Source organism: Papio anubis, chromosome 20, assembly GCF_008728515.1.
Source record: "Papio anubis isolate 15944 chromosome 20, Panubis1.0, whole genome shotgun sequence".
Classification (NCBI taxonomy): domain Eukaryota; kingdom Metazoa; phylum Chordata; class Mammalia; order Primates; family Cercopithecidae; genus Papio; species Papio anubis.
In genome coordinates, this window is record NC_044995.1 from 41,895,554 (window position 1) to 41,914,534 (window position 18,981).

At 51.7% G+C, this 18,981-nt stretch overlaps 1 protein-coding gene across 1 annotated transcript in view; it reads left to right on the plus strand.

The window, feature by feature from the left end:
- COL5A3 (collagen type V alpha 3 chain) overlaps positions 1–12,580 on the plus strand; it is a 49,213-nt gene extending 36,633 nt beyond the window's left edge. Inside the window, 19 exon segments of the mRNA XM_031659061.1 lie at positions 71–124; positions 257–310; positions 854–961; positions 2,552–2,605; positions 2,780–2,833; positions 3,129–3,135; positions 3,138–3,181; positions 4,310–4,354; positions 4,571–4,648; positions 4,819–4,872; positions 5,421–5,474; positions 5,628–5,735; positions 6,041–6,094; positions 6,181–6,385; positions 7,275–7,526; positions 7,638–7,750; positions 9,546–9,614; positions 11,255–11,494; positions 11,588–12,580. Of these exon segments, the coding sequence (XP_031514921.1) occupies positions 71–124; positions 257–310; positions 854–961; positions 2,552–2,605; positions 2,780–2,833; positions 3,129–3,135; positions 3,138–3,181; positions 4,310–4,354; positions 4,571–4,648; positions 4,819–4,872; positions 5,421–5,474; positions 5,628–5,735; positions 6,041–6,094; positions 6,181–6,385; positions 7,275–7,526; positions 7,638–7,750; positions 9,546–9,614; positions 11,255–11,494; positions 11,588–11,734 (1,794 nt within the window). The 3' untranslated portion in view covers positions 11,735–12,580.
- The last annotated feature ends 6,401 nt before the right edge of the window (positions 12,581–18,981 follow it).

Sequence of the window (18,981 nt, forward strand, 5' to 3'; positions counted from 1 at the left end):
GACACCCATTTCCTAAGAAGAGGATGTTGGGATTCCACTGTCCCACTCCTACCCCTTGCTGTCTCTCCAGGGCACTCCAGGACTGCCTGGAGGAGTTGGTCAGCCAGGCGCTGTAGGTGAGAAGGTGAGTGAGGGAAGGCAGGGGCTGCACGGGGGGAAGAGATGAATCTAGTCCTATTGGGCAGGGACATTCTGGGGAGCCCCTCCCTGTCTGCTAGGATGGGACCTTTCCCCACTCTCACTTTGCCTCCTGCAGGGTGAGCCAGGGGAGGCTGGAGACCCAGGGCCTCCAGGAGCCCCAGGCATCCCGGTGAGTGACTGTGTGATGTGGTCCCTGCACCCAACTCAGGGAACCCCTGACCCCTGGGCATCTTGGGCCACTTTGACCTCTGGGCAGTCCAAGGTCATCCATTCACCCCTGTCCTATGGCCATCCCTGACTACCTTGAGGAAGGACACCTGGAAGGTCTCAGATAGGGCTGCTATATACAGTTCTGCAGGTTGCACACTGCACAAGACTGCATGGCCCAGGAGATAGGTGAGGGCTCAAATCTGAGTCATGAGTCCTGACTTGAGGATGAGTTGCCCTGAGGGAGCCCCTCTTCTAATTTGCTCAAGAACAGCACATGGGCTAGGCCGACCTTGCACATGACCAGTGGGCACCTAGACCGTCCAGATCTTTCACTGTCATAAGTCCCAGCTCCTTCTGACCTTTGACTCTTGGACAACCTAAGCTACTCTGAATCCTGACCCCAGAAAAGTCCCAGACCACCCCAATGCCTGAATCCAAGTATGCCAATCCTTGATGCCTGGAGAGTCCAGACCACTCTGACCTCCGACATCTTTCTGTAAAGGGGCCCAAGGGAGACATTGGTGAAAAGGGGGACTCAGGCCCATCTGGAGCTGCTGGACCCCCAGGCAAGAAAGGCCCCCCTGGAGAGGATGGAGCCAAAGGGAACGTGGTGAGTCCTGGGGGGAAGTGGGGGCAGACATGGGAGGGGGCACTTGAGTGTACTTGAAGCCCTCCCAAACTTTTTTTTTTTTTTTGAGATGGAGTCTTGCTCTGTCACCAGGTTGGAGTGCAGTGGCATGATCTCGGCTCACTGCACCCTCTGCCTTAGGGGTTCAACTGACTCTTCTGCCTCAGCCTCCCGAGTAGCTGGGACTACAGACACACACCACCACACCTAGCTAATTTTTGTATTTTTAGTAGAGATGGGCTTTCACCATGTTGGCCAGGATAGTCTCGATCTCCTGACCTCGTGATCTGCCTGCCTCGGCCTCCCAAAGGGCTGGGATTACAGGCGTGAGCCAGTAAGCCCGGCCGAAGCTCTCCCAAACTTCTAGCCAGAGATTGCATCCTCTAATTTACTGATCTCATGAGCAACCCCCAGAACATGGATGAATGAATTAATGGGTGGATGGATGGATGAATGAATGAGTGGATGAATGGATGAATGAGTGAATTAATGAAAGGACAAGTGAATAATTCAGTGGATGGATGAATACGTGAGTGAATAAATGGATGAATAAATGAGTGAATGAATGGATGAACGAGTGAATGAATGGGTGAATGAGTGAATTAATTAATGGAAAAATGAATAAATCAGTGAATATATGTATATGTGAATGAATAAATGTGTACGAATAAATGAGTGAATGAATGAATGAATGAGTAAATTAATGGATGAATAAGTAAATTAATAGATGCATGAATGTGAATGAATGGATGAATGAATGAGTGGCCAAATGGACAAACGAGTAAGTGAATGAGTGAATGGATGCAAGAATGAATGGATAGATCCACAAGTGAACAAATGACTGAAGAGATGAGTATGAATGAATGGATACATCCATAGGTGAACAAAATGACTGAAGAGATGAGTGAATGAATGAATGGATGGATGGATGAGTGAATTAGTGAATAAATGTGTGAATGAAACATAAACGTGCAGTGGTTATACATCATTGAATGGCATGAAAGTTGGTTTCACAACAGATCATTCTAACGTTGTTGTAAAGGTTAAGGTTGAATTGGGTGAGATTTGGGGTGGATGTGGGATTTGGCCTTGAGGCGAAGGTTGAGGCCCTTCTGCCACCACAGTAGGGTTTGGGGCGGGTGGAGGTAAGGAAGGGGCTTTAGCATCTGTGGGACCTCGACTTGAATTGCATTGTTTGGAGTGTCCCTTCTCTGAGTGTGTGAATGGCTGGATGAATGGATGGATGGATGGATGGATGGATGGATGGATGGATGGATGGATGAATGGTTGGATGAATGAATGAATAGACAAATGAATGGCCAGTTTTCTCTGTGAGACCCGAGCTGGGAGGCTGTGAGGAGGCTGCAGTGAGATCATGCGTGCAGCATTCCTAGCTCAGCGCCTGCACCCATGAAACACGAGAATGTTCGCTCTACCAAGCCAGGATTTTATGTTTTGTTCACTAATGTGTCCCCAGAAACCAAACTGTTCCTGGATACAGTTGATCTGTTCCATAAATGCATGATTGCTCTACAATTCAGAGATGTGATTATTAATCATTCTGTGTTCCAGGGACCCACGGGGCTCCCCGGAGATCTAGGGCCCCCAGGAGACCCTGGAGTTTCAGTGAGTGTGACCCCCTCCCCAATCCTGGCATATTTCCTAATTCTGTCCCCATTTCCCCACCCCCACAGACCTGGACCCTGACAGTGGAACCAATAACCTTCTTTTGCCTCCCAGCCCACCCCATTTCTCACATACTCTCATCACCCCTCCCAACTCTCTCTTCCCCCTATGCAGGGCATAGATGGTTCCCCAGGGGAGAAGGGAGACCCTGGTGATGTTGGGGGACCGGTGAGTGGGAAAACGGTGTGGTGCTGAGAGTGGGGGTTGGGGAGCTAATGAGTGAGTGAATTGGGGGGCAGGGGAGTGAATTAGTGGAGTACCCAAGGTGCCTGCAGATGCTCCCACTTCATCTCTCTGGGGACCCCCAGGAATGTGAGCAGCTTAAGGAAGTAGGTGGGAGGTGGGAGTGCCTGGTGCTGGGGTGATGCTTGGGGAAGGCTGTCCTCTGGTCCTAGGCATCCTAAAACAGTCAGGCTCAAACAGCCTTAGCTGAGACCACAACTGGTGTCCTTGTCTCCTCCAGGGTCCGCCTGAGCTTCTGGGGAACCTGGCGCCCCCGGGCCCCCTGGCAAGAGGGTGAGTGATAAGCCACCTCCTGGATCCTCGGCTTACCTACAGTCCCCACTCACCATACAGCTCCTCACGTCCCGTTCCACCCATGTTCCCAATTCACCCCACAGCCCCCCCCACCGACCATCCCGACGACAGCCCCCAATCTCTACAGTCCCACCACCCACAGACCCCACTCCACCTTACAGCCCACCATCCTGTCCCCAACCCACCCATAGCCCCTCAATCCACGACCCTTACTCCATTGTGCCCCCACTTCGCCAGCCCTTCCACCTACAGCCTTCACTCCACCTCTACGACAGTCTCTACTTCAATTTACAGACTACCTAATTTTATAGCCCTCGACTTCACCTTAGCCCCTCGACCACTTATTAGACTTAATTTCTACCTTTATTAGTCTCACTCTATTAGACTTTATCTTCACCCCACAGATCCCACTCACCCCACAGACCCCACTCACCCCACAGTCCTCACCCCACAGACCTCATTCACCCCACAGTCCTCACTCACCCCATACAGACCCCACTCACCCCACAGATCCCACTCACCCACAGCCCCACCCACCCCACACAGCCCCACCACCCACATACACAGACCCCACTCACCCAGACCTTATTCACCCCCACAGACCCCACTCACCCCACAGACCCCCTCATCTCACAGACCCCACTTACCCACAGACCCCACTCACCCAGACCTTATTCACCCCACAGACCCCACTCACCCCACAGACCCCTTCATCTCACAGACCCCACACACTCACAGACCCCACTAACTTCCACAGACCCCATTCACCCAGACCTCATTCACCCCACAGACCCCCCCCACCCCACAGACCCCACTCCCCTGCCACAGACCTCCCCACTTCCTCACCCACAGACCCCACTCACCCAGCAGCCCCCCCTCACCCCACAGCCCCCTCATCTCACAGACCCCACACACCCACAGACCCCACTCACCCACAGCCCCAGTCACCCATAGACCCCAGTCACCCACGGACCCCATTCCACCCAGACCTCATTCACCCCATGAACCACCTCCACCCTTACAGACCCCACTCACCCATAGCCCCCCACTCACCCCTCAGACCCTGAGTCAGCCCCTAGACCCCGCTCATTGTCTTTCCCTTCCCAGGGTCCTTCAGGCCCCATGGGCCTACAGGCATGCGTGGCAGCCAAGGTGAGTCCCCTGACAAGTGTGGAAGTGTCCCTGCACCTGCCTGCAGCCAACAGTGGGGCTTACATCAGAGGGTGGACCTGTGACCACCCCAAGCACCCACTCCCTCCAGATCCCAGATGCTTCTTGGCAGGGGGTCAGGAGGCAGGAACCTTCTGACTCTGGCCCACTCCCTTGCCTGTGTCCATTCTGTGGGGAACTGTGTCCGACGCCCCTCAGGGAAATGAACCCATGGGGGCTCGAGGGCCCCCTGGACGTGTGGGGCCTGAGGGTCTTCGAGGGATCCCCGGCCCTGTGGTGAGTGGAGCGGGGCAGGGGTGGGACAGGGTGGGTCCAGCCCCTTTCTGCCTGCTTCCAGCTTGTGATCCCATCACTGTTTGGAGGGGCTGCCCCTGGTGCATGGTGGGGGCGGTCCACACTGGGTTCTGACAGGGTGCAGCCCACCCCGTGTTCTGTTCCATCCTCAGGGTGAACCAGGCCTCCTGGGAGCCCCTGGACAGATGGGCCCTCCCGGCCCCCTGGTAAGAGACTTGTTCATCCCTGAGGTCCTGGCTCTGAGGACCACTCTGGGCACCTAGTGACCATCTAGTGAGCATTGGTGCAGGATGACCCTCACTGACCGTCCATCTGAGTGTCCATACTGCCCGTCACTACTAACCATCTGCTCTGACCTTCCACCTTGATGGTCTACACTGCCCATCTCTATAACTCTCCGCCTTAATCTTCCACCTCAATGGTCCACACTGCCCACCTCTACTAACCCTCTGCTCTGACCTTCCACTTTGATGGTCTACACTGACCACACTGACCCTCCATCTTGATGGTCTACACTGATCACCCAGGCTGACCTTGGCCACTGACCACTCACATTGTCCATCCTCCAATCAACCCCTCATTAGCTCTCATCATTCCACCTTGGTGGCCTACGCTGACCATCCCTTGACCCCCATCCCTGGTAATTCCCATTTGAAATCTGCATAATTTCCCATTTGACCATCCCCCAACCACCCACACAGACCTCGAGAGTTCACATTTGAGAATCCCTGACTGACCCTTGCTCTTCTCCCAGGGGCCCTCTGGCCTCCCAGGGCTGAAGGGAGATGCTGGCCCCAAGGGGGAAAAGGTAAGGACATGATTCCATTATTCTCTTCCCCATCTCCTCCCCTCTTTCCCTCTTTCCCTTCTGCTCCCAAATTCATCACCCTAAGCCTCCAGGAGAAAAACCTCCCTGAATAGTCCCACGTCCTCCCCTGTCTATGCCTCTTCTGTCCTCCAGGGCCACATTGGATTGATCGGTCTCATTGGCCCCCCGGGGGAAGCCGGTGAGAAAGGAGATCAGGGGTTGCCAGGCGTGCAGGGACCCCCTGGTCCCAAGGGAGATCCTGTGAGTGTCCTGACCTCAGTGGGAAGAATATGTCTGAAGGAGGGGGTGGGTTGAGAGACTGTGGGTGTGGGGTCTAGGAAACATGGGTCTGGATTAATGAGGGTGTGTCTAGGGAAAATAGGGAGCTGTATCTCATAATTGGCAAGTTGGAGGCTGTGTCTGGGGTTTGGGGTCTCTCTGTGGGGGAACTGGAGACTTGTCTAGGGTTTGGGGTCTTCCTTTGGTGGGACTGAAGGCTTGTCTGGCGATCTGTCAGGGCAGTAGGGTATACCCCACCAATTCTGACCCTGATGTCCTTTCCCTAGGGTCCCCCTGGTCCCATTGGCTCTCTGGGCCATCCTGGGTCCCCAGGTGTGGCGGTGAGTATGAAGGGAATCATTTGTGGGATGAAGTCACTATGGTGCGTCAGGCCAGGACGTCAGCTTTTCCTGTCTGTACCCTACAGGGCCCCCTGGGACAGAAAGGCTCAAAGGGGTCTCCGGTGAGTACACCCTGCTTCTGTGGGCTTACATATCCCAGCTCCCCATCCCCTCCACTCTACCAGAACCCTCCACGCCTCTGCCTTCATTCATTTATTTATTCATGCAATCGTGCCTTTGACAACTATTTATTCAACACCTACTGTTGTATTTCATCAGATCCAAATGCCAGTCAATTGAGAAAGATAAAATTATTTTATAAACTGCTAGGAAAGAAAAATGTCTCCACAAGCAACCATGATCTATTAAAGATGGCCAAGAAGCTTGATTTCAGAGACATTAAAACATGAAAAGAAAATTTGTGTCTGATGCTTAATGCTGAACACTTCATGTCCCTTCCCAAGGGCTGTGGTGGAGTGTGGAGTGTGGAGTGTGGAGTGTGAGTGAGTGCATGTGGAGGTGGAGTGTGTGGAGTGGCTCAGGAGGTGGTGGAAGGGGAGAGCCAAAGGTGGAGACAAAAGAGCAGGTGGAGTGGAGTGGAGGAGTGTGTGGAGGTGGAGGTGGAGAGGAAGGGAATGAGGGGAAAGAGTGAAGGGAGCCCATGGAATGGACGGAGCAAGGACTATGTCTGGGTGTCCCCAGAGGGTCCTTCCGTGCCCACCACTGGGCCAGGCACACACTAGGCGTTCAGAGGATGTAGGTGAAGAGGGTAGTTCCCTACAAAACCCCAAGGAAGGTCTGGCCTGGGAGGTGGGGGTTGGGGGAAGGGGCTCTGACCTGGGTCTTGTCTCTCGGACCCCATCTCTCCCTCCCTGTCTTGCTCCATCTTTTTTATCTGTCTCTGTCTCGATACTTGCGCCACTATTTCATCTTTTGTCTCTCTCCCCGCTCTCTGTCCCTCTGTCTCTGCTTTTCTTGCGTTTTCTCTTTTGCCCTCTTACAACTTGGCTTCTCCCCATCTCTGAATCCGTCTCTCTCTTTCCTGTGTGTCTCTCCCTGTCTGCTTATCTCTCCTTTCTCTGTCTCTGCCTCTTGTTTATCTCCCTTCTCTTTCTCATTTGTGTCTCTCTGCCTCTTCATCTCTGCCTGTCTCTCTTTCTCCCGGTCTCTCCCTCCCCTATTTCCCCTCTCTTCTCCTCCGTCCCCATCCCCCACGCCCAGGGTCCCCCTGCCGAGCTGCACGGGCTGCGCAGGCGCCGGCGCTTCGTCCCAGTCCCACTCCCAGTCGTGGAGGGCGGCCTGGAGGAGGTGCTGGCTTCGCTCACATCGCTGAGCTTGGAGCTGGAGCAGCTGCGGCGTCCTCCTGGCACTGCGGAGCGCCCCGGCCTCGTGTGCCACGAGCTGCACCGCAACCACCCGCACCTGCCTGATGGTGAGTTCCGGTCCCCCCGCCACTTGGATGGGCGGAGGTTGGGGATGTGGGGGGGGTTGGGGTCCGTCGGGTCCCATCCGGACTCACCCACCCTGCCTGGTTCTGCGGCAGGGGAATACTGGATTGACCCCAACCAGGGCTGCGCGCGGGACTCGTTCAGGGTTTTTTGCAACTTCACGGCGGGAGGAGAGACCTGCCTCTATCCCGACAAGAAGTTCGAGATCGTGAGTGGCCCAAACCTCTCATTCCCCTCCCCCAGAAGGGCTGTCCCCTGCTCCCCACACCCACACCCACCTTGTCTGGGACATTATCCTTCCTTCAACCGGCTCTTACTGTATGCCAAGTCGTCTCAAGAGCTGGGACTACTACAGCAGAGAATCAAAAAGAAAAAATATCAGGCCAGCGTGGTGGCACATGCCTATAATCTCAGCATTTTGTGAGGCTGAGGCGCGAGGATCGCTTGAGGTCAGGAGTTCGAGATCAGCCTCAGCAACATAGCAAAACCCAGTTTCTACAAAAATTAAAAAATTGACCAGGCATGGTGGTGTGAGCCTGTAGTCCCAGGTACTCTGGAGGCTGAGGTGGGAGGATCTTTTGAGCCCTAGAGGTGGAGGTTGCAGCGAGTCGAGATTGTGCCACTGTGCTCCAGCCTGGGCGGCAGAGCAAAAAAAAAAAAAAAAAAGAGCGTCGCCTAAAAAAAAAAAAAAAAAGGAAGAAAGAAAAGAAAACTATCTCTGCTTTTATGGAACTCATACCTCCCATGGGAAGACAGACAAGGAAAATTCCAAAAGAAATCAGTAGGCTGGGCATGGTAGCTCATGCCTGTAATCCCAGAACTTTGGGAGACCAAGGAGGGGCAGATCACCTTAGGTCAGGAGTTTGAGACCAGGCTGACCAACCTCGTCTCTACTAAAAATACAAAAATTAGCTGGGTGTGCTGGCGGGCAGCTACTCAGGGGGTGAACCAGAAGAATCACTTGAACCTGGGAGATGGAGGTTGCAGTGAGCCGAGACTGCACCATTGCACTCCAGCCTGGGCGAGAGAGTGAGACTCTGTCTAGGAAAAAAAAAAAAAAGAAAGAAAGAAAAGAAAAGAAAGAAAGAATCTACTTCATAGAGTGGCTGTGCAATTCAGATACTGATGCAAAAACAAGTATCAGTGAACGGTTTTGTTTTGTGTGTGTGTGTGTGACAGAGTCTGGCTCTGTCTCCCAGGCTGGAATGTAGTGGCGTGATCTCAGCTCACTGCAACCTCTGCCTCCCAGGTTCAAGCGATTCTCCTGCCTCAGCCTCCCCAGTAGCTGGGATTACAGGCATGCACCACCACGCCCAGCTAATTCGTTCTGTATTTTTTTTTTTTTTTTTTAGTAGAGATGGGGTTTCACTGCTACTTAGGAGGTTGAGGTTGGAGGTTTGCTTGAACTTTGGAAGTCGAGGCTGCAGTGAGCCAGTGATCACACCACTGCACTCCTGCCTGGGTGACAGAACAAGACCCTGTCTCGAAAATTTAAAAAAAGCTGGGCATGGGGGTGCACGCCTGTAGTTCTAGCTACTTGGAAGACTGCAGTGGGAGGATTGCTTGAGCCCAGGAGTTTGAGGCTGCAGTGAACTATGATTATGTCACTGCACTTCAGCCTGGGTGATAGAGAGAGATCCTATATCAAAAATTAATTAATTAATTAATTAAAATAAAATGGTACCATTGGGGATCCAGAGCTCAATCCACTGGGGAGCCCTGGGGAGACTGTGTAGCACAGGCGCCTGAGAGCTATCCCCCTTGGAGGCGAGGGAACTGGGGTATTTATCCACCAACTCCCATCAGTCATTGGGTGAGGGTTGCCTCAGGGGCATGAACCCCCTTACCCCATTGTGCACTGGCGGAGCCCAACCATCCCGGAAGCCAGAGAACATCCTGCCTGACATAGTCACAGCAGCCTACAATATGAAAAGGTAAATGCAGATGGGATCTAGGTGGCACCAAGGGCATCAGCTACAGTGACCCTCCCTTTTCTCCTCCAGGTGAAATTGGCCTCCTGGTCCAAGGAAAAGCCTGGAGGCTGGTATAGCACATTCCGTCGAGGGAAGAAGGTGAGTCACCAGAGGCCGAGGTGGGGAGTGGCATGAAAATTAGGAACCAGCGGGTGGGTTTGAGGAGTGGTTTCTGAGAGGTGAGATGAACCGGATAGACTTGCCTCTACCTTCCTGGGGATCACAAGCTGGAGGTGGGGTGGCAGCCTCGGATATGTAACAGGCAGTCAATTGCCATAGAGAATGATGGTGCCAGGACAGAGGAAGCACAGGGCATGGTGGAAATTCAGAGGAGTGTTGGAAAGACCAGAAGGCTTCCTGGTAGAAATCACAGCTCATCTGAAGCCTAAAGAATGTGCTGTGTTAGCAAGCTAGGAAGGGCAAGGACAAGTGTTCCAGGAAGAGGGAATGGCATATGCAAAGGTTCAGAGTCAAGACAGCATCTGGTGAATTTGAAGAAGAAAAAGTCACATGGCTGGGCACAGTGGCTCATGCCTGTAATCCCAGCACTTTGGGAGGCCAAGGTGGGCGGATCACCTCAGGTCAGGAGTTCAAGACCAGCCTGGCCAATATGGTAAAACTCCATCTCTACTAAAAATACAAAAAATTAGCCAGGCATGGTGGTGCGTGCCTGTAATCCCAGCTACTTGGGAGGCTGAGACAGGAAAATCGCTTGAATCCGGGAGGTGGAGGTTGCAGTGAGCCAAAACCATACTGCTGCACTCCAGCCTGGGCAACAGAGTGAGATTTCATCTCAAAAAAAAAGAAAAGAAAAGAAAAGAAAAGAAAGAAAGAAAGAGAAAAAGCATTATTAAGATATTTTGTATTTTTTTCATATTAGCTCTTCAAAATCTGATGGAGATTTTACATTTATAGTACATCACAATTTAAATGCTAAATTTTATTGGGAATATTTGATCTATATTTAGATTTCATAAAACCATTGAACAACAGTTCAAAAAGTAGATTCAGACTCAAGTTGTTCCAAACATAAGCTTTCTGATAACTGGATTGAAGCTCAATCATTAGTTATGACTTTTTTTAAGTAAAAAAAAATTAAATGAAGTTAAAAAAAAAAAGTCCCAGCCAGGCATGGTGGTGTGCACCTATAGTCCCAGCTACTTGGGAGGCTGAGATGGGAGGATGACTTGAGCTCAGGAGATGGAGGCTGGAATGAGCCAGAATTGTGCCAGTGCACTCCAACTTGGGCAAAAGAGCAAGACCCCAACCCCCACTCACCAAAAAAGGGAAGAAAATTAAATAAAGTAAAAAAAATCCCTCCTTCAAATCGGCCACATTTCAAGACACGTGGCTGCCACATTGGACAGGGCAGAAATCGGGTATTCAGGAGACAGTGAGCTGTCTAGATCCAGTGGCTCACAAGAGTGGAGGTAGAGTTGTGACTTCCGGGTAGGGTTGAGTGTGTTAAAACCCTGGATTGGTGGATGAAGTAATCAAAATTTGGGAGGTCATATGGGGTGGGCATGGAGACCTACTGGATGGAGAGGTGGACAGAGTGGGTGTTCAGGTGACTCTTGCGATTCTGCCAGGGATCTCCAGGTGGCTGGTGGGACCTCCTCAGAGATGGCGACATGGGAGGCGTGGTCTGTCTGCCAGTGGATGGAGATTCCCGGGGGGTGGGTTCTGCCGAAAGAGGCTCATGGAGCCCCTCACCCTCTGCCTTGACCTCCTCCCACCAGTTCTCCTATGTGGACGCCGACGGGTCCCCAGTGAATGTCGTGCAGCTAAACTTCCTGAAACTGCTGAGTGCCACAGCTCGTCAGAACCTCACCTACTCCTGCCAGAATGCGGCTGCCTGGCTGGACGAAGCCACGGGTGACCACAGCCGCTCCGTCCGCTTCCTGGGCACCAATGGAGAGGAGCTGTCCTTCAACCAGACGACAGCAGCCACCGTCAGCGTCCCCCAGGATGGCTGCCGGGTAAGAGGGTGGGGCAGTGGCTGGCTGGAGAGGGGAGGCAAGACCTCAGCCACCCTCCCCATAACTCGCCATCTCTGTCTTCTCTGTGGACAGCTCCGGAAAGGACAGACGAAGACCCTTTTCGAATTCAGCTCTTCTCGAGCGGGATTTCTGCCCCTGTGGGATGTGGCGGCCACTGACTTTGGCCAGACGAACCAGAAATTTGGGTTTGAACTGGGCCCCGTCTGCTTCAGCAGCTGAGAGTGTCCGGGGTGGGAGGGACCATGAGGGAGCCCCAGAATGGGGTGCCTTTGGTGCTGAGGCTTTGAAGCCACCATATTTATCGTTACCTGTGACTCTGGAGCCAATGGGATGTGACTTCGCTCATCACGGTCAGTCATTCCTTCTCCTTTCCAGGGCGCTGGGGGCTGGGCTTCCCTGGCCCAAGGGTCCAGCCTCCTCCCACCCCATTCCAGGTGGCACACTGCAGTCTGGCTCTTTCTCCCCTCCCTCCCCACCCAAACCTCACCTCCCCACCTCTTGAACCCCCATGCAATGAGCTTCTAACTCAGAGCTGATGAACAAAAGCCTCCCCATTCCCCAACGCCTGCCTCCTCACTCCTCTGTCACTGCCCTTCACACCTTTTGGTGCTACCCTTCCCCAGAGTTAAGCACTGGATGTCTCCTGATCCCAGGCTGGGACCCCCACCCCCTTTGATCCTTTCCACTTCCACAGTGAAAGGATTAAAGTCAGACTACAGAGGGAAGTGGGACTTCCCTTGACTGAGCTGTGTGTTTCTTGTCCTGCCTCAGCCCAGCTCTGCAAATCCCCTCCCCCTGCCCCCCACCTCCCCAGACTCACCTTGCCATGCCAGGTGAATCGGGGACCAAGATGGTGGGGGGGAATCAGGATCCTAATGGTGCTGCCCTATTTATACCTGGGTCTGTATTAAAAGGGAAAATTCCCCCTGTTGTAGAATTCATCTACTTCCTCCTTAGGGAAGGCTAGGATATGATGAGAGATTCCAACCCAAGCCCGGCCCCCCCACCGCCAGGCCATAGGGCATAATTTGCATCTCAAATCTGAGAATAAACTGATGAACTGTGTTTTCGTCTCTGTACTTCTTTTTTAAATTTTTTTGTTTGTTTTTATTTTTGTTTTATTTATTTATCCTTGAGACGCAGTCTCACTGTGTCACCCAGGCTGGGGTGCAGTGGTGCAAGCTTGGGTCACTGCAACCTCCGCCTCCCAGGTTCAAGCAATTCTCCTGCCTCAGCCTCCCTAGAAGCTGGGGTTACACGTGCGCATTACCATGCCCAGCTAATTTTTGTAATTTTAGTAGAGATGGGATTTCACCTTGTTGGCCAGGCTGGTTTTGAACTCCTGACCTCAGGTGATCCCCCACCTCGGCCTCCCAAAGTGCTGGGATTACAGATGTGAACCACCACGCCCGGCCCTTGTTTGTTCATTTTTAGAGACTGGGTCTCACTCTGTTGCCCAGTCTGGAGTGCAATGGCGTGATCATGGCTCACTGCAGCCTCCAACTCTGGGACTCAACTGATCCTGCTTCTTCAGCCTCCTGAGTACCTGGGACTACAGGCATGCACCATCACACCCAGTTAGGTTGTTTTGTGTGTGTGTGTGTGTGTGTGTGTGTGTGTATAGACAGATATTGTCTTGCTTTGTTGTCGAGGCTGGTCTCAAACTACTGGCCTTAAGCGATCCTCCCACCTCAGCCTCCTGAGCTGCTGAAATTACAGGCATGAGCCACCTCACCCAGCTCTTGATCTCTTTCATCTGATGTGGCCCATATCTCTCTTGGGATCTGGCTCTTGTCTCATCTGAGGTACCTGTCACCACCTGTATTAATTAGGTGTGTCTTTTGGGAATCCAATTTTAATGAGACTCACTGGAGATTAGAGGCCTATTTATTCACCCAGGCTCCTAGAGGAAAAGTTGAAAATTGTCAGCTTGGGCTGGGAAGCCCAAGACAGCTTAAACCAGAAGTTTGGCCTCTTTACAAAAAAAAAAAAAAAAATTTTAATTAGCTGGGCATGGAGGAGCATGCCTGTGGTTTCAGCCACTCAGGAGGCTGAGGTGGGAGAATCACTTGAGCCTGGGAGGCTGAGGTTGCAGTAAGCTGAGATTGCACCACTGTGCTCCAGCCTGGGTGATACCACAGCAAGACCTTGTCTCAAAAAAAAAAAAAAAAGTTTGGTTTGGGATGATTTGAATTAGGAGTTAGATGTTGGTTTGAGGTATATTTTTTAACTGATTTATTAAGATAGAATTCACATACCGTATAATTCACCCATTTAAGCTGTATAATTAAAAGAAATCTTTTTTTTTTTTTTTTTTTTTGAGGCGGAGTCTTCACTCTGTCGCCCAGGCTGGAGTGCAGTGGCACCATCTCGGCTCATTGCAAGCTCCGCCTCCCGGGTTCGCGCCATTCTCCTGCCTCAGCCTCCCGAATAGCTGGGACTACAGGCGCCCGCCACCGCGCCCGGCTAATTTTTTGTATTTTAGTAGAGACGGGGTTTCACCGTGTTAGCCAGGATAGTCTCGATCTCCTGACCTCGTGATCCGCCCGCCTCGGCCTCCCAAAGTGCAGGGATTACGGGCGTGAGCCACCGCGCCCGGCCAAAATAAATCTTATACCCATTAGTGGTCACTCCGCATGTCTTTCCAACCTCCCGGCTGTAGGCAACCACGAATTTGCTTTCTGTCTCTAAGGATTTGCCTATTCTGGACTGAAATGTCCATTTCATATGAATGGAATCAGGCTGGGTGAGGTGGCTCACTCCTGCAACCCCAGCATTCTGGGAGGCCAAGGCAGGAAGATTGCTTGAGGCCAGGAGTTCCAGACCAGCCCAGGCAACATAGCAAGACCCCATTTCTACAAAAATAAAAAAACATTAGCCAGGTACAGTGGTGCACATCTGTAGTTCCAGCTACTCAGGAGGCTGAGGCAGGAGAATCACTGGAGGCCAGGAGTTGGAGGCTGCAGTGAGCTATGATCACACCACAGTACTCCAGCCTGGGCAACAGAGTGAGACCTTCTCTCTAAAATAAAAACCAAAAAACAAAAACAAAAGGAATACATAAAAATAAATGGAATCACACAATATATGGCCCTTTGTGTCCGGCTTTTTTTTTTTTTTTTTTTTTTGAGGCGGAGTCTCGCTCTGTCGCCCAGGCTGGAGTGTAGTAGCACGATCTCGGCTCACTGCAACCTCCCCCTCCAGGGTTCAAGCAGTTCTCCTGTCTCAGCCTTCCAAGTAGCTGGGACTACAGGCACACACCACCATCCCTGGCTAATTTTTGTATTTTTAGTAGAAACGGGGTTTCACCATGTCGGCCAGGTTGGTCTTGAACTCCTGGCCTCAAGTGATTCACCCACCTCGACCTCCCAAAGTGCTGGGATTGCAGACATTAACCACAGTGCCCGGCTGGTTTCCAGGTTTATTTGTACATGCATCAGTATTTCATTCCTTCTTATTGCGAAGTGATATTCAGTCATCTCCCACCTTTGGCTAATTCATTCATCAGTTGATGGGCACTGTTGGATTGAGTTTAGTTAGGAGTGATGGAGAAATGGTGTGAGTTGAGGTGGGTCAGGTGGGATTGGGTGGGTAGAAACTTCAGATCGGGGTGAGTTTTCTCCCTCAAACCCAAGGCTCTCACCCTACTACTCCTGCCACCAGCCCCTTAAGGCCACCTGAATACTGGTCCTCATTCATTGAATCAACGTTGCTAAGAGTCCTGACTCCATGAAAACTGTTGATGCCCAGAGATTGCTGATTCGTTCATTTATGTTTTTTTAAAGCATTTTTTTTCTTGCTCTGTTGCCCAGGCTGGAGTACAGTGGTGCGAGCCGGGCTCACTGCAGTCTCCAACTCCTGGCCTCAATTAATCCTCCCACCTCAGCCTCTCAAATAGCTGGGACTATAGTCATGTGCCACCACGCCTAGCTAATTTTTAAACTTTTTTTTTTTTTTTTTTGAGACGGAGTCTTGCTCTGTCGCCAGGCTGGAGTGCAGTGGCGCCATCTCGGCTCACTGCAACCTCTGCCTCCCGTGTTCAAGCAACTTCCCTGCCTCAGTCTCCCTAGTAGCTGGGACTACAGGCATGCTCCATCATGCCTGGCTAATTTTTTTGTATTTTACTAGAGCTGGGGTTTCACCACGTTGTCCAGGATGGTCTTGATCTCCTGACCTCGTGATCCACTTGTCTCGGCCTCCCAAAGTGCTGGGATTACAGGCATGAGCCACCGTACCCGGCCAATTTTCAAACTTTTTTTTAAGAGACAGGGTCTCGGCTGGGCACTGTGGCTTAGACCTGTAATCCCAGCACTTTGGGAGGCCGAGGCGGGTGGTTCACGAAGTCAGGAGTTTGAGACCAGCCTGGCCAATATGGTGAAACCCTGTCTCCACCTAAAAATACAAAAATTAGCTGGGCATGGTGGCATGTGCCTGTAGTCCCAGCTGCTCTGGAAGCTGAGCCATGAAAATCGCTTGAACCGGGGAGGTGGAGGTTGCAGTGAGCCAAGATTGAGCCAAGATTGAGCTGCTGCACTCCAGCCTGGGTGACAGAGCAAGACTCTGTCTCAAAAAAAAAAAAAAAAAAAAGACAAAGTCTCACTGTGTTGCCCAGGCTGGTCTCAAGCTCCTGGGCTCAAGGGATCACTCAGCCTCAGCTTCCCAAACTGCTGGGATTACAGGCGTGAGACACCATGCCGGGCCTCAACTAACATAATCATAGTTGCCATTTATTACCCATATGCCAGACACTGTTCATCAAATGTTTTACCTCCATTAATTTAATTATCCCACATAACAACCTTTGAGGGATGTACTACTATTATCTCCATGGTGCAGATAAGGAAACTGAGGAACAGAGAAAGGTGGAATAATTTATCCAAAGTCTAGAACTAGAAAGTGATGAAGACCATCAACAGATTTTGCTAAACAGAGCTGGGCATGGTGACATGCACCTGTAACCCCAGCTATTTAGGAGCCTAAGGCGAGAGATCTGGAGTGAGTTTGAGCCCAGGAGTTCAAGTCCACATGGGCAACATAGCAAGATCCTATCTCTTTTTTTTTTTTTTTTTTTTGAGACGGAGTCTCTGCCTAGCCTCCTGGCTGAGTGCAGTGGCCGGATCTCAGCTCTCACTGCAAGTCTCCGCCTCCCGGTTTACGCATTCTCCTGCCTCAGCCTCCCAAGTAACTGGGACTACAGGCTCCATCCTCACCGCTAGTTTTTTGTATTTTTTAGTAGATCGGGTTTCACTGTTCGCCAGGGATGGTCTCGACCTTCTGGACCTCGTGTGATCCACCCGCCTCGGCCTCCCCAAAGTGCTGGGATTACAGGCTTGCTTTCACCGCCCGGCCGCAAGATCTCTATCTCAAAACGCCGGGCTGCGGCTCAAGCCTGTAATCAGCACTTTGGGAGGCCGAGGCGATGGATCACAAGGTCAGAGATCGAGACCACAGTGAAACCCCGTCCTAACAAAAAATACAAAATTAGCCGGGCCGTAGGGCCTGTAGTCCCAGCTACCAGGAGGCTGAGGCAGGAGAATGGCGTGAACCCGGAGGCGGAGCTTGCAGTGAGCCTATTCGCTACCACTGCACTCCAGCCTGGGCGACAGCTGAGACTGGCCTCGTGGGAACTAGCCGGCTGGGCAGCCCCAACTACTCAGGAGGCTGAGGCAGGAGAATGGCGCGGAACCGGAGGCGGAGCTTGCAGTGAGCGATCCGCCACTGCACTCCAGCCTGGGCGACACAGACTGGCTCAAAAACACAAAAAAAAAGCACTTTAAGTAAACAAAGTCCTCTCTTTTTTGAGACGGAGGTCGCTTGCTGCTCCAGGCTAGAGCAAATGGACTTCAGCTCACTGCAAGTTCTCCCCGGTTCACGCTTCATTCTCCTGTCTCAGCCTCCCGAAAGTAGTTGGACCGCCCAAGCACTGCTAGTTTTTGTATTTTAGTAGAGATGGGTTTCACCAAGGCCAGGATGGTCTCCCATCTCCTGACCTCGTGGATCCGGCCTGCCTCTCGGCCTCCCAAGTGCTGGGACAGGCTTGAGCCACCCAAAGTCCTCTCTTAAGGGAATGCTGGCCATTGTTGTTTTTTCTTTTTTTTCTTTTTTTTTTTTTTGAGACAGAGTCTCGCTTTCTCCTGTGGGTCTAGGGCTGGAGTGCAGTGGCTCGGATCTCAGTCTCATCAAGCCCCCTCCTGGTTTACTTTATTCTTCCTGTCTCTTAGCTCTCCTGAGTAGCTGGGACTCAGGGTGTCTGCCCACCTCGCCTCGGGTTGTTTTTAGAGTGAGATTGCCTCACCCGGCACAGATGGTTCCCATCTCCTGACCCTGATCCTGCCTCTGCCTCCCACTTAGTGCTGGGACAGGTTTGACTGGCACTCCCAAGTTATTTTTCAAAACTACATCCCTAGCCTGCAGCACTCACATGTCTTTTTTCTTTTTGTTTCTGCTTTTTGAGATGGAGTCTCTCATTTGTTAAGCCCAGGGCTGGAGGTAGTGGCACGATCTCGCCTCACTGCAAGCTCCTCCCGCCTCCTGTTCACGCTGGCCTCCGCCTCCCAGCCCTCCCAAGCAGCTGGGACTACAGGCACCCACCACCACCACACCTACAATTTTTGTATTTTAGCAGAGACGGATTTCACCATATTAGCTAAGATGGTTCCTTTGATCTCCTGAGCTCGCGGATCCAATCTGTGACCTTTGGCTCCCAAACTGCTGGACATAGCAGTGAGCCACGCACCGGGCCTTATGTATTCTTTTCTTTTATCACGTTTCTCCACTTTAATATCTCCCATTCCTTTTATTTGTGTTTATTTTACTATTATTAATTATTTTATTTTATTTATTATTATTATTTTGAGATGGAGTTTTGCTCCGTCACCCAGGCTGGAGTGCAATGGGGCAATCTCGCCTCACTGCAACCTCTGTCTCCTGGGATCAAGCGATTCCCCTGCCTCAGCCTCCCAAGTAGCTGGGATTAGAGGCATGTGCCACCACACCTGACTAATATTGTATTTTTAGTAGAGACGGGGTTTTACCATGTTGGTCAGGCTGGTCTCAAATTCCTGACCTCAGTTGATCCACCCGCCTTGGCCTCCTAAAGTGCTGGGATTACAGGTGTGAGCCACTGCGCCCAGCCGACTATTTTTTTTTTTTTTTTGAGATGGAATTTCGCTCTTGTTGCCCAGGCTTGAGTACAGTGGTGCAGTCTCGGTTCACTGCAACCTCTGCCTCTGGGGCTCAAGCGATTCTTCTGCTTCAGCCTCCCAAGTAGCCGAGACTACAGGCATGCATCATCATGCCCAGATAATTTTTTTGTATTTTTAGTAGAGATGGGGTTTCACCATGTTGGCCAGGATGGTCTCGATCTCTTGACCCTGTGATCCTCCACTTCAGCCTCCCAAAGTGCTGGGATTACAAGCATGAGCCACCGCGCCTGGCCTATGATTTTAATTATTTTATTTTATGAA